Here is a 15,863-nt window from a genome sequence, read left to right on the forward strand (position 1 = left end):
CCTTTGCTCACTCAACCTCTTTCGTTCAGTAAATTTCCTCTGGTTATCTTCTAAGTATAGACTTAAAGATATGTTTCACTGGGCTAAAACCAGGAAAACTAAAACGAGGATAAAAACTAGGAAAAATGTTTTAACCCAAAGACATAGCCTTTGCTATGACACCAAGGTATAAATCTGCTCCAACTGTTTTACAGATACCTGCAGGTTCCTGGGGAAAGAGTTCTTCTACTATATCAAGAAATCTGACCTCGTGGAAACTAATATCAATCTCTAGAGCTCCTCTTTGACCCCACCCATCTTCGAGCCCATATTTTACAGGTCCACTCCTCTTTCCAGATGTGTGCCAAGGCCAACCCACCGGGGCCCTCCAGATACGCCAGCCCCTGCCCCAGCTCTGAGGATACCAACCAGGTGAGTACTGGCAGGTTGATTGTACCCACATGCCACATAAAAAGCTCCATTATCTCTTAACTCTTGTTGACACCTTTGCAGGATGGATAGAGGCATCCCCCACCTCCAGGGAAACAGCATATGTGATGGCTCAGGTACTGCTGGAACACATCACCCCTCAATTTGGCGTGCCACCCCCCTAAGCTCCTGGGACGTTAATGCTGGCACCACCTCTACAGGCTCAAGTGGGCACCATCCAGGATCAATGGAAACAGATCCCTGAGGTCTCCAGGATGGCAGTTAATGGAATACTTCTTCACCCACACATCCCGCTGAACATGAGCTCACGGACTCCTGAATCCCCCTCCCCACATTGTCCCATGCCCACAGGAAGTAACTAGACTTGAACCAGCGTCCATATATCTAAGAAGGTTGGGATGTTCAGTTGGAAGCACCACCTCAGCCCCCCTCCTCCTTCTCCAAACCCTTCCCCTCTCAGAAAGCCCACCAAGCAGTGGCCCTTCCCCCAGAGCTGCTCAAGACCATCCCTACAGGGTATTTAAGCTTCAGTTCCTAGACCTGCCATGTTATTTCTATTCATCCCTCCCCCACCTCACTTCTGGGGGGCTTGAGAGTCACCCGGGTGTGCTTTGCTCATTCAACCTGGACTTTTAATTTGGCTTGATCTGGCTTATTGCATTGGTGGAGAAATATACTTCTGGGGAATCCAAAAATACTTATCACAAACATCACAGACAACATCAGCAGTTGGAGAAAGGTGTTTATTGGGGGTGAGGAAGCACACACATGCAGAAGACACACAGAGAAAAGACCCTCTGGAAAGCAGAGAGAGAATTCACAAAGCTGAGGAATCCTGTCTGTTCATGAGGGCTGGGTTTTTTTTTTTTTTTAAGTCTCTGAAGAATTTTCCTCCCATAATGTAGGGTTGGTCAGTTTGAAGAAAGATAGGGTTTTTGATTGGCCCATACTGTGGTGCAGCATGTCCTGATCTCGCCTTAAACCCCTTGAGCCAGTCCATTAGCAGGGGCCTTGCTGGAGGGAGAAAAAAATAAAACTAACAAAAACAAGTACAAGGACTTTGTTTTAAGCTACCAGGCTTTTGTCTCGAGTCATGAGGATAGGGAAGAAGCTGGCAATCCCGGCCCTGTCTGTCTGCTTACCAGCGAATCTGTCTAACTTCTCACCTCTCATCACTATTCCTTGGAATGGGATTCTGAGCTGTATAAAAAGAAGAAAGTGAGCTGAACCTGTGAGAGATTTTTTTCTGAAGTGGATGAATCTACTTCTAATATGGACCTTTGAGGTGGGAAGACACACACCTTTAATCTGGATCTTGAGACAGGAAGACATGCCTTTAATCTGGGCCACACCTTATGCTGGAAGCCCATATAAGGACATGAAAGAAGGAAGCTTTTTCTCTTTGCCTGCTTGCCCTTGTGTTGCTAGCACATCCATTCCTTCACTAGCATTGGAGCCTACTTCTTTAAGACTCCAGCATATACTGAAGACCAGCTGAGACATCCAGCCTCAGGGACTGAACAATTATTGGATTTTTGGACTTTCTGCTCACAGTCAGCCATTGTTGGATTAGCTGGACTGCAGCCTGTAACTCATTTCAACAAACCCCAATATATATATGAACACACACATACACACACACACACACACACACACACACACACACACACACTCATTTTATAAGTTCTGTTGCTCTAGAGAACACTGACTAATACAGTCCGCATTCCTGGTACCTGGAAGAGTTCCATGGTCATGAAAATAACCCCTGACACCTACCCTCCCTCTTCATACCTGAGGCTCATTCAGGGCTGTTCAGCATCACATGTCATTTTCTTTTTGGATGACTGCTCTTCTCCTTTTTAAATTGGTTTTACTACTTGTTTCTTCCCTTCTCCAGTGTTGTTTTCAAAATTGTCAACATAATTTTTCTGAAATACTCATTTTTATACTGCTTTCTCACTTAATAGTATACAATATCTTATTTCACATCAGATGAAATAGAAATATTTGTACCCTATATTTAAGACTTGTACTACTTAATTTTTCTTCAGTTATTTTTAAAATATATATGATATATATTTTTATTTTTAGATTTATTTATTTTAGTTTATGTGTATGAGTGATATGCCTACATGTATGTATATACACTGTATGCCTGCCTGGTGCCTATGGAAACCAGAAGAGGGTATCAGATCCTGTAGAACTGGAGTTACAGAAGGTTGTGAGCTGCTATGTGGGTGCTGGGAATCGAACACAGTTCTATGTAAGAGTAGCTCTGAACCACTGAACCATCTCTCCAGCCCCTTTCTGTTGTTATCACATCCATTTCTTTCACTTATCCTTGGATACATGCTTGATCTTGTCAGGTATTTCCCTGATCTCAGTTTCCTTCTTTTTCTAAGCTTGGGGCAGACAGATCAACAGACACACACAGCCACATACCCTTCCCGGCCACACACCCATTTTCCTCTTTTCAGAAGAGGTGAGGTGTTGCTTGGATCCTAATGGCTCCATCGGGGTAGGGGGTAAGAAGGCAGGTGTCAACAACACAGACACCTGGAGTCCATTGAAGGTAAATAATGAACTCCTTTATTCAATAACAGGAAAGGCCTTATATACCCTCCTCCCAGCACCCAGTCTGTGTGGTCGTCCCTCATTGGCTGGGCATAATCAGGAACTGACAGTGACCAGGAACTCTGACAACTCCTGTTGCTAGGCCCTCAGGCAGACTCCAGGTTGGCTCTTAAGGAGTACATTGTGTGCATTACTTGGCAACTGGTCTGAGCCAATTTCCTTGACCCTATGGGCCTGTCCTACTATAGTGAGGGTATTCCTGTTGCCATACCTTTGAGCTTCCTCAGTCTAAATCCACATTTTGTTTTAAATCACCCACATGATCCCACAGTGATCTGTATAATCTTGACGTGCTAGAGCAGTGGTTCTCAACCTAGGGTCAGACAACCTTTTCACAGGGGTCACCTAAGACCAGCCTGCATATCAGATATTTACATCATGGTTCATAACAGTAGCAAAATTGCAGATATGAAGTAGCAACAAAAATAATTTTATGATCAGAGGTTACCACAACATGAGGAACTGTATTAAAGGGTCTCAGCATTAGGAAGGTTGAGAACCACTGCCCTAGAGCTAGAAGGAAGGCTATTTGTTCTGGCCTCACATCCATTTGAGAACTATCTCCCAGCCCCCAGAATCTTTGGAAGATTCATTCTTCCCTCAACTCAGCATGAAGCAGTTCAAGAACATTGAACCTTTACCTTCAGCTCCTCTACTAAGTTAAGGAGAAAACTTTCCCTTGAGGAAGTTGAAACAGCAATCATATAGGATAGTTTAGCAACCTGAGACTCTACTTGATTTGGGCTATGCAAACCTTCCCTTCTAATAATGCACTTGGTAGCCTAGCTCCTTTACTTGCATGTACTCTACACATACCTCTCTCTGGAAAATGCACCTATCAACCTTGGACTTTCACCTGCATCTAGCTACACATATACCCTTCTATGAACAATGAGATAAGTTCCTGTCCTGCTAAAAACAATCACACTTAATTCCTATACAAATATAATCCCAATGCACCAAGGTACAAAAAATGGAATGTCAGATCTAGCCTGAACTGGTTTTGTATGCATGCACACCAAGACAAAACCGTGTTCTCAAGTAAAGCTTTAGGGAGAATCCCCTATTTACCACCATATACCTATGCATACTTGGGCATACGTATGATTGAAAGCAGAAGCATTATGTGTGCTGGATAGTTTTATGTCAACTTGACACAAGCTAAAGTCATCTGAGAGGAGGGAATCTCAAGAAAATGCCTCCATGGCCTAGTGGTGGTGCATGTCTTAATCCCAGCACTCGGGGCAGAGTCAGGCAGATCTCTGAGTTCAAGACCAGCCTGGTCTATAGAGCGAGTTCTGGGATAGCCAGGGCTACATTGAAAAACCTTGTCTCAAAAAACAAAACAAAACAAAAAACAAAACCCAACCAAACAAAAGAAGCCTCCATAAGATTGGGCTGCCGGCAAGTCTGTAGGGCATTTTCTTAATTAGTGGTTGATGGCAGAGGGCTCAGCCCACTGTGGGTGGTGCCATCCCTTGGCTGGTGGTTCTGGGTTCTATAAGAAAGCAGGCTGAGCAAGCCATGAGGAGCAAGCCATTAAGCAGCACTCCTGTATGGCCTCTGCATCAGCTCATGCCTCCAGGTTCCAAGTTCCTGTCCTGACTCCCTTTGATGATGATCTAGAAGTGTAAGCCACATAAACCGTGTCCTCACCAACTTGGTTTTGGTCGTGGTGTTTTGTCACAGCAATAGAAACCCTAACTAAGACATTATGGGAAGGTACATTTACATAAAAAATGATTTTGTGACTAATCTATCAATCAGAAAAGAGAACTGCTCATGCAGTTGGTAAATAATCCACTCCTCTTGAACTCTATCAAAGGATGCCCCAAACAATAACCAAGGTCCTTGAGTGCTTTCTCATGCAAGTGGCCCACTGTCAATATTGATGGTATATTTCTTTCTGATCTGTACTACTGATTTGCTTTTGGATAAAGTTTCTTTTCAGTATGAGCCCTTATCTCAATCCTTTGAATAGGCCCTGACCACAGGTAATATAATGATAGCGCCTTTGATTGTGGAATGAGATAGAACTCATTGAGCTCTGTGAGGATAGAAGTGATCTTGATCTTCTGGTAAGACAGTTCAAACAAGTTAACCACTCAGACTGGTGGTACACACTTGTTCCTTGAAAGATCTGAACAACCCCTTTATCATAGTCTAGATATGATGCTTTGATCATTCAGAACTTGATAAGTCATCACAAAAGCATGCTTTTCTCGCCAGTGCTGCTTATAAGGCCTTTAAGTTATTGAAATACATGTGTTTCTGCCTAGAAAATCCACTCACCACTAATATCCCTTAAGGTACTGGTAGTATGGCAAATTGAATGGAGTGTTTGAAGATTGCTGTCTCCTGGGGGAACAGAGATCAAAGGCCTTTTCTTCAGTGATGGTGGGTGTGATGACACAGTGTTACTGTCTGTTCTTCCTTCTCCCTTCTGAACAGGACTCCTGATTTTTAGTTTGGCAGGGGCTTGCTGAGAGCTGATAATGTCTCACACTGTCTCTCAACTTGTCATGATGTGACTAAATTCATGGCAATGGGTATGGAAGGATCTAAACTGCTAGGTTGTATTTTTTTAAAGATAAACTAGCATCCCCTTCTTCCTGACTTTTCCACCCTCCCACCAGCTGGCATGTGATTGCTAAGGTCGACTGTCTTCCTCCAAAGGAGAAGGCCAACACACTTGGGTGGAGAAGCAAGAATGTAGAAGGAATGTGGGGTAGTGACCAGGCTACAGAGGAGCTCTGGACTGCTTATCTACAGAGCTGTTACACTGAAGAGGAACGGACTGTCCTGTTTAAACAATGGTCGTTTTCAGCCCCGGGTTCGGTGGCTGATTACTACAATGGGTGATTAAAAACCACTTTAGGTTCCTACACTGTCAGTTGGGTGATGCAGACAAGACAAGAAACGTACTTTTAAAGATATTTAATGATCTGTTTTTCAAATCAGTACAAAAATTTAAATACAAAATTGATTTGCCATGAAGTCTCAAATCTGTTCATGGAAACTCAAACAAGTTACCAGTCTTTTCATCATTCTTTGTTTCTGTAAAATATTTGAGGACAGTTATCCTCTGCAGACATTCTTTTCCCCCGTGGGATGTCATGCTACTTTAAAACTCTGTGTTTAAATAAGAACAACGCCAGTTTGGTCCACTTCACATGGAAAAGCTCTACTTAATTTTTAATTAAACAGGGATCATAGTACTGTCCCTAGACTGTAGAACATACAGTTGTTTCATCTGTTTTCACACTAACGTGTTAACAGGATGCACAACGTTCAAAAGGGTACAACGGGTACATAGATAATTATTTAAAACTCTTCTTTAAATTAAATGGAGTATCATTTAGCTCTGATATTAGCACCATGGTAGAATATACAGTATCTGGCATAGATTTTGCTCCTCCTCCATTTAAAAGTTTAGAAGCATATGCCTGATATATGGTAACACACACACACACACACACACACACACACACACAGAGGCAATTGAGTAACAACCAATAAATAAGTTGGAAGATACCTCAAGAAGCAAAATTTGGTTTAACTTAAGAGATAATTTCTGTCTTTCTTTATGGAAACTAAAATACCATACATGTACAGATAAAAGCAACTTTACAACGCATCTGGCCTGACTGTCCTCCAAACCATTTCAATGTAGCCATTTAGTAGAAAGATCTCAGGGACCCATATGACTTCTACAGTCACTAGCTACAAGCCAGTGTCCTCAGGAGCAACCCAAAGGATAACTATTCACAGAAATGCTGTTTACTCTGCAAGTGAAGGCTAGGGTAGGACATCTTTTGGATGCGAAAGTGCTTTGTACAATTAATGAGAAACCTTGTGCTAATGAACTCATTTGTCTTAAAATTTGAGAAGAAATGGAGCCTGTATATCATAAAGGGAAAAGACAAATATTTAGCCAGGAGAAGAGAATTTGTGGTGGTAAAATTAATTCAGATTTGGAATTTACCATGTTTTATACTGTATTTATTTGTGTATTTTCCAGTCTATGTGTATCTCTTCAATTCCTGACTCTTAAGGTTTGAGGAACGTAGATTAGATCTATCACTGTAGCCCCACATTACTTCCCCAAACAACTAATAGCAAATGAATAGTCAACTTTCAAATGTTTGTGTTTTGAGCAATGCCCAAAGAACCTAGCATGTGCCTTAGTGAGAGCCTGAAGAACTGTTTCTCCTTTCAGACCTGTCTTGGCTGTGGTGCTGAGAGTGTGGTGACATAATAGGCATGGGCTGCCATTGCTTTATGACATTCCAGCTATCTCTTCCACAGGCCGATGTTAAAGAAACAGTCATTTCCCTACAATTTTAGTCCCGATATCTGGAAGCAACACACCTGCTTTTACATACCAAACATTATAATTACTCCTTTAAAATGTAATTATTTTTGTATTAATTCTGAATGTCTTTTTCCCAAATTAAAAAAAATGGCTTGGATTTTGTTAATTGACTTTGGAACCTCAGATGACATAAATCACATCTTTAAAATTCATAGTTACTGAAGAAAATCACAGCTACTAAAACACATACAGACAAATTGAAACCTGACTATGGGTTGTATGGGTTGTATGGACAAATTAGGGGGATTTTTTAATGCATGTAAACGTAACTGATAATTACTATTAATAGTAAAGGTTCATAAAATGGTAAAGCTATTTGAGGGAAGGTTCTTTAAAAAATTTGTTTATATTGTTTAGGCTATATTATAAATTACAGGAGGGAAGAAGAAAAGAAAATTAGGTTCCAGAGAAATGCCAAACTGAAACTCTTTAGAGGAGTTAATACATTAATCTCTCTGAGCTAAGTTCTGAACTCCTGTGGCCTCTGCCCTGTGTCACACACTAGCATCTCACCCAGTACTTGGCAAAGAGAGTGCTGAGCAAATACACAAGGGGCCATTGGCACATCTGCTCTTCTGGGGACGACCACAACACAATTTCGACTAGGGAGACCTGCCGCTAAAGCACAGCCTCTGAAATGGAGAAATATCCTTCGGACTAGAGATTACCATGGTCTTTGCACTACAGAACAACTCTCCAACATCCCACAGCAAAACATCTGCACAAAGAGAGGAAATTATGCAAATAAATACAGTATGTAACTCTCACCACTAACCTCTCAAGGCATATTAAAAAAAGAAAAGAAAAACCATTTTTTTTAAAGGGAGCACAAGGAATGTGTGACTTTCACTAGCTATGACCTTCCAGACTGACATATTTTGACTGATTTGAATAAGCAGGTTATGAAATCATATAACATGCAACAGCTAATATGAGTCCAGTGGGTACAACACAGGCGTCTGTATTTCATCCATAAATCTGTCCCATCATCCTGGTACAATCTGCTGTGTACAGTATTAAACATGCATCTTAGTTTTTATTTGTACATGATGGTCCAAACTTTCACTTAAATATAACTTTCCAACTACATAAGTGTTTTGAAGCATTGTTTTCAATTGTTTTTTTTAAATGTCATTTTCTTTTCTTCTATTAAATCTCTCTTGTTCTTCTTTTCTATTCTTTGTTTTACACGGGATACAATAAATATCCTGAAAAGGAGGAGTGGACATATTGCCCGGCGTAGAGTCCGGCAGCCTGTTCTGAGGGCATTTGGAGGAACACCCGGTCTCCGGGCCTGAGCAGCAGTACTGCACTCCCAGATGCCTGGTCCAGAAAGCCCTTCTTGTACTCGTCATATGTGTACATCATAGGCTCGTTGTTCTTGAAGAGAGCAACCCACACGTTGCCTCCTTTGCAGTGAACGTGGTAAGCAAAGTAGTAGACACCCGGGACTTCACAGGTGAAGATGCCCGTCTGCGGGTTGTAGTTCTGTCTGCCGTTGTACAGCAGCTTGTCAAACTTCACTGGGGCCCCCACCGGTGGGAAAGGTGCAGTCAGCTCTGCAGTAAACGCAGGCATCTCATAAGCTGGGCCCCCGTTCTTGCCCTTCTTGCCCGCATAGGCATGTGGAGGTTTCACTCCATCAATTCCTAGTCCCATATCTGGCAGATATTCTCCCTGGGGTGGCGGAGTAGGGGGCATCACAGCTGGGGGTCCTGGGGGCCCTGGAGGGCCTGGGGGCCCAGGAAGGCCAGGTTGGCCTTGAGGCCCAAGGGCACCAGGTTTCCCCGGGGGACCATGAAGTCCTGCTACTCCTGGTTTCCCTACACCGGGAAATCCAGGGGGCCCTGGGAGGCCTGGTTCTCCTTTGGGGCCCGGAATCCCAGGTGGTCCAATAGGGCCGCTCGGTCCTACAATCCCTGGAATCCCTGGGGGCCCCTGTAGACCCTGATCCCCGGGTATGCCTGGTTCTCCCTTGGGTCCAAGCAGCCCTGGAACTCCAGGAAGCCCTGGCAACCCTTTGTGACCAGCTTCCCCCTTGGGTCCTATAGGACCAGGCAAACCCCTCATGCCAGGGGGACCTACTTCACCAAGGAAACCCGGCTTCCCAGGGAAGCCTTGGAGTCCTGGCTCACCCTTGGGACCTGGTGGACCCTGTGGTCCTACAACCCCACCTTCTCCTTTGGGTCCAGGGAAACCAATAGCACCCGGAGGGCCCATGGGACCTGGGATTCCAGGAAGGCCAGGCTCTCCAGGGGGACCCCCCATTCCAGGAGCACCTACTGGTCCTTTTTCTCCTCTTGGCCCAAGAGCTCCAGGAACACCCCCGATGCCCCGGTCCCCTTTGGGTCCTGGGAATCCTGGCTTTCCGACCCCTGGGAGGCCTGGGGGTCCAGGCAACCCTGGCAGTCCTTGTTCTCCTTTACCACCTGGAAATCCTGGCTGGCCAGGGATCCCATCCTGGCCGGGCTTTCCAACTCCAGGCATCCCAGGAGGTCCTTGAACTCCCGGTACACCAATAAGACCTTGTGGTCCAGGTTCCCCTGGAGGGCCTGGCTTCCCCAGGGGACCCTGGGGTCCAGGGAAGCCTGTCACTCCTGGTTTTCCTACTCCTGGCAGCCCAACTGGGCCAGGAGGGCCATGCATACCTGGAGGACCCTTCAGACCTGGCAAGCCTGGCATCCCGAAGCCCTTCTCTCCTTTGGGACCCTGAAGACCAGGAGGTCCTGGTGGTCCTTTGGGCCCTCTCTCACCTTTTGCTCCTGGTTGCCCTGGTAACCCTGGCCCACCCGGTTTCCCGATGCCAGGAAGTCCATGAGGCCCTGGAGGTCCTTGTGGTCCTGGGATTCCCATAGGACCGATTTCACCTTTGGGTCCAATTTCGCCTTTTGCTCCAGGCATTCCCATGGCTCCTGGCTTCCCAGGCATTCCAGGCATACCCGGCTTCCCAATCCCTGGATATCCCTGTGGCCCTGGTTTTCCTTTGATTCCAGGCATTCCATGACCTGGCAAACCTGGTGGCCCAGGTGGTCCTCTCGGTCCAGGTTCTCCACGAGGACCTTGTTCTCCTCGCAAACTGGCTAAAGGTATTTCTCCTGGAAAAGTAGAGAAAGGAGGAGCGGGAGGTTGGTTATCTCTTATTTGTAGGAAGTAATAGCAGTCATCTAATTTTGACACATTTGCCTATTATGTTATCAAAAGGGAAGCTGAGAGAATACAGTCATCTTCCCAAACCTTCCCCTGTATGGTGCCAGTATTTAAAGGAAAATCAAGCGGGCAGTTTCTGCGACGTGTCTGAGTTGTTCTGAAAACTCTTATATGCAGATGCTTATGTCAGCACTGGCTAAATTTTAAAAGCCGAAAAATATCCAAACAAAAATTTTCCAAGTGCAAATGTTGAAGGTACTGTTGTGTGTTCATTATACAGAATTTGGGAAGGTCGAAGTTGTATACTGAAAGGAAAAACAACAACACGTCACCATTGAGCCCACAAAGCAGAGATATGTGCTTGACATGATTTTCATCTCATTTGGTTTTTTTTTTTTTTTTCCAGAAAAGGCTATTTTTTTATTCAAGTAACTGCAAATAGGAAACCAGAGGGGAGCCCCAGGCCGGGACAATACTGGCCACCCCTCCCCCACAGAACAAGGGGAGAAGGCGGGCCTACACCCTTTTCCCATCAAAATGGGCCCCCTCCTCACTCAGCTGCAGCATCCAAGGGGCAGCAGGGCCCCATTTTCCCTCATCTCATTTGTTTAAGGTACACATTTCTGTGTATGTTAGAGAATGCTGGAGTCACACTCCTTATTTTTAAAATTTTTCTACTTGAAGTTATATTGTATTTTTCCATGACCATCTTATCAACTGAAAGATTTCATTATAAATTGTCAAATTATATGTTTATGGGTTTCAAAGTGATGGTACAACTTATGAATAAAATGTGGAATAATTAAACCAAGCTAATCAACATTTCTGTCACCTTCCATAATTATTTTTGTGGGGACAGCATTTGAAGATATTCTTAGTTTGAAATACGTAATATATTGCTAACTATATTTACCACATTTGGTAATAGACCTAAGAATGAATAAAAACAAAATCAAAACCATGTTCTTCCTGCCTGCCTGAGGCTTTGCACCTCTTGGCTATTGTCTTCACCATCTAAACCTCTCCTCAACTCCTTATACCCCTTACTGTCTGCCGTAAGAATGACCAGCGTTCCATTCTCTGCCTCTGTACATTGTTATAATGCTGTATGTTAGTAAGACCCATGGTATATGTCTATTTGTGCCTGACTGGCTTGTATTACACTTAATTTAATAATGTAGGACTAAATAATGTTTCCTCAGGTGCTGAAATATGGGTGATGAAAATCATTTTCCCCATGGACCCAGGAAAAAGGAAAGCTTTTTGTTTTGTATGTGGCTTGACAACATCTCTCTACTTCTGTCTCAACCCGATGGATTTGCCTAGTGTCTCTGACACGCTATAAGATTTCTCAAGCCTCAAATATACATTTTTGAAGAAATTGCTTTTCTTAGAAATTTAGGTTTAGTCGAGAGAAGTGAATAGATATTTTAGCGTGGCTTACAGTTTAGACTAGGAGTGACGCTTGGTTTAGAAACAGGAAACCTTGTTTACCTTTCTGGCTGTGGCATGAGATTTTGACTAAGTCACTTAAGCGACTGGCATACCTGCTTTCCTATGACTATAGCCAGAATAATACAGCCACGTAATGAGAGAAGAGCTAGGAAAGCTCCGATACCTTGTTACTGAAATACAGAGCACATGTGAGTGTATGCTCTGCTTTGCAGCCAAGCAACTCTGTATGATCCATGCTATTGGGAGCAGTGGGGAAGGAAGACACGAAACATGTGGTCCAAAGTCTTCTTTCAACTATAAGTAGCATTTAAGTCTGATCATTGTGCTATTTGCAGAACTACTGCCAAAAAACCAAAGAGAACCTTGGGAGTCCTATTCTTCCCAGATACGAGTAATCATCTGAGGAGATACAAGATGCACCAGAAGCCAGGCAGGCCATGCAAGAAAGGAGGGGAAAAACAGACCTGGAGTGGGTCTCTCTCAACCTTCCCAATGCTGCGACACTTTAATACAAAATGCTACTTCATAACTGTAATTTGGCTACTGTTATGAATTGTAATTGCAAGTATTTGTGTTTTCCAATGATTTTAGGCGACCTCTGTGAAAGGGTCATTCTATACCCAAAAGACTGAGAACCACTGACCTAGATGATTCCCTAAAAGGGGGAGAGTGAAAATATAAGGAATACTTACATTAACACACACTAGTAAGCAAATTGTAATCAAGGGAAAGTCTGAGAAAGAGTCCTAATATATATATACACACATAGTTTTTGACACTACATGTTACCACGGAACCCAGGGTGGCCTTGCATTTTGTGATCCTCCTGCCGCAACCTCCTGACTACAGACATCTGCCACCACCCTGAAGTAACACCTCTTATTGGTCTGGGATCCCTGGTGTTTAGCACAGTGTCCGGAACACATTCCACTCCACCTGAGCATCTGGAATGACTGACAGCTGCGGCCATGCAAAACCCCTCAGGGCTTTAGTTCTTACTCAGTGCCACTTACCTTATGCCACCGAGTCTCTCAACAATCTTATTTTAAAGACTAAGGGAGTGAATTAATAGGTGTCTTTGATTTCTGGGTTCTCAGCACCTAGGCTTCTTAGTGTCAAATCCAGTACTTCTCCAGAACAGAGGTTTCTGCATTGTCACGGGGCCAGTGGGGATGACCTCCACATCCCTCATGGCAATTGCTACTCTGCTGCTCCTGTTTCCCCCACACATGCTAGGTTTCTGAGAATTCCAGATAAGCAAGCAAAATTTACAGGAAAGTATCTCACAGGCATGGGTACTTGGTAGGTGTAGTAGACCTAATACATAGTTCTAGGAAGGGATGGGAAATTTTTCTGTGCCTTTTAGCTTCCTGATGGTTTATTGACTGACTTGTGTGCCTTAGAGTGGAACTGAAAACTCTTACATGTAGCACCTAGTTTGTGACATGTTTTCATTTGATCTTTCTTTTATATAGGTTCCTCAAGACATTGTTTTCTTAGCTCCGAAGACTGACTTGTGACTTTTCTTTAACCCTATAGTTTCATCCTGCTGCTGCTCCCTGAACCCCCTGCATCTGGCTCAGAGCCTAAGCCCCAACCAGGTGTTCACTCGATAGCCAGAGAATGCTTAAATAAATTAATCGTGTGTGTAAGGACAGACTGTGGTTAAATATGCTTTGTTCAATCTGATGATAGCTAAAATATTAAAACCAAACATAAATTATAATTTTAACTTTTTATTAATACCAAGGATCAAACTTCTATATTAATTTTTTTCTCAAATTAAAATATAATTACATCATTTCCCCTTTCCTTTCTTCCCTCTATCTTCCCTCTATCTCCTTTCATATGCTCCCCATCCCTCTCAAACTCATGGCTTCTTTTTTCTTTAATTATGGTTGCATATATATATATATATATATATATATATATATATATATATATAGTGCATAACTGTATAAGTAAAACCTGCTGAGTCTATTTAGTGTTGCTTGTATCTATATGATTTCAGAGTTGACCACTTAGAATTGGATAACCTGACCTGAAGGCCTTTTCCCTGAATCTTTCTTTAAATTTGAACTTTGCAAGAATTGTTTGTGTTCACAGCAATGACACATTTAAAAATAAAAGTCTCTGAATTGCAGTTTCCCCCTCAATTTCTACACTTTAGGAGTTTGTAGAGCTGCTATTTTGAAACTGTGCACTATGATGTTACCTTTGCCTTTCTTGGGTACCACTTCCTTGCCCATTCTTGGCACAGGTTGGATCTCCTTCATATACTGGGGTAGGTGTGGGTACTCCTTGCCATACTGCATGTGAGGCATCTCCTTGCCCATGGAAAGGCCATCTTTGCCCAAAGGCATGTGAGGTACTTGCTGGCCTAGGGGCTGGTATTGTGGAATTTGCGGTGGTATCTGAGGAGGAATTTGAGGTGGCAGCGGCTTGATTCCATAATAGGCACCAGCCTGAGTGAGCCTGAAGGAGCTCAGAGAAATGGTGAGCAGCACTCCCAGCAGCTGTAGAGGCCTGGGCGGCACAGCCATCACCTGTGGAGAAAGGAGCACATCGACACAGTGAGGACCTACAAGCCAAGGGACTGATGTCTGCTGAGAGACAGAAGGTTAGGTGAAGTGGGCACATCCACAGAACTGTAGAAGAGGAAGGACAACGGAATCGAGATGTCAACTTTTAATAAATATTAGAACAAACGCCAGAGGAATTGGCTAGGCCAAATGAAGGCAACTGGTGAAATACAGACCAGGGATTGCTAATGTGTCAAACACCAATTCTGCGATTTTCTCATAGTGTCAGAAAACCCGACTTTTAGCTTGGGATAGAGCAACCTAGGATGAAAATATTCAGGGAGATGATATGACCGGATTTTGCCAATTGAATATAGTTGTACTAGTTGCTACTTCTTAGAAGGCTCCTTAGAGGCAGGAAGCATGCTCTTCTGTCTCTTTCTCCTTGCTGGCTGGATTGCCAATATGTTGCCTGGAAATGGACCAGACCCCCTGGGACCATGTCATCAAAGCTATGCACTGGGGACTGTAGAACAACAAACTTGAACCCTGGTTGACCATGGAGGAGCTACAGCAATCCTTAAACTGAGAGGAGAGAGAAATTGTGTTTTATCACTTTAATTTACTTTTACTCAGACAGTAGTAACTTCGCTCAATAGGACAGTTTTCCAGCTGGGTGGCGTATAGGCCTTGTTAATAGACGCTGGACTTCTAACTGGAAACAGTTAAACATGTCTGGTCTATGGCAGGAGCAGAGATTGCTCATCTGCTAAGCGCTTTTCTGGAAGCTTTGATGGGTCATAAATACACGTAAGTATGAATGTACAATAAGTGTGAAAGCAACACCAGGAACTACAGGGAGAGGGCATTCCATTTGATAGTGCCAGGAGGTCATTAAAAATCACTGTCATAGTTATGTTCTTCTTCCTTCTATTTAAACACTATGAAGTGATTAGCTCAGAATTTGGCTAACTGGAGCCAGAGTCCATTAAAGTTTATCTTTGAAGTTTTATGAAAGGAAGGGAATTTACAAAGCAAATTAGTTGTATAAATAAGATAGAAGGAGATGTCTGACTATTCACAAGAACAGACTGTTTCTAAGCTATTTAACGGCGCTCTTTGCAAGTCAACCACTAACAGAATAAATTTAAATGGGGGGTTTATCTGTTTATAAAGACCAGCTTGAGGAGACCTCTGCTTGGTAACACCCTAGGCTGGAGACCAAATAGCCCAGGAAAATGCAATGTGAGCAAATGGACACAAGGGGGCAGGCATAGAACACTGGGAAGTCTGCTCAGTGC

The 15,863-nt window shown here is 43.4% G+C and overlaps 1 protein-coding gene across 1 annotated transcript in view; it reads right to left on the reverse strand.

The window, feature by feature from the left end:
• Window positions 1-5,985: 5,985 nt before the first annotated feature.
• Window positions 5,986-15,863, reverse strand: part of Col8a1 (collagen type VIII alpha 1 chain) — a 137,909-nt gene continuing 128,031 nt past the window's right edge. The window contains exons 3-4 of the mRNA XM_052740928.1: window positions 14,256-14,586; window positions 5,986-10,533 (exon numbers count right to left, since the gene is read on the reverse strand). Of these exons, the coding sequence (XP_052596888.1) occupies window positions 8,624-10,533; window positions 14,256-14,583 (2,238 nt within the window). The 5' untranslated portion in view covers window positions 14,584-14,586 and the 3' untranslated portion in view covers window positions 5,986-8,623. The remainder of the gene's footprint in view (window positions 10,534-14,255; window positions 14,587-15,863) is intronic.

Source organism: Peromyscus californicus, unplaced genomic scaffold, assembly GCF_007827085.1.
Source record: "Peromyscus californicus insignis strain IS unplaced genomic scaffold, ASM782708v3 Scaffold_16__1_contigs__length_79575227, whole genome shotgun sequence".
NCBI lineage: Eukaryota > Metazoa > Chordata > Mammalia > Rodentia > Cricetidae > Peromyscus > Peromyscus californicus.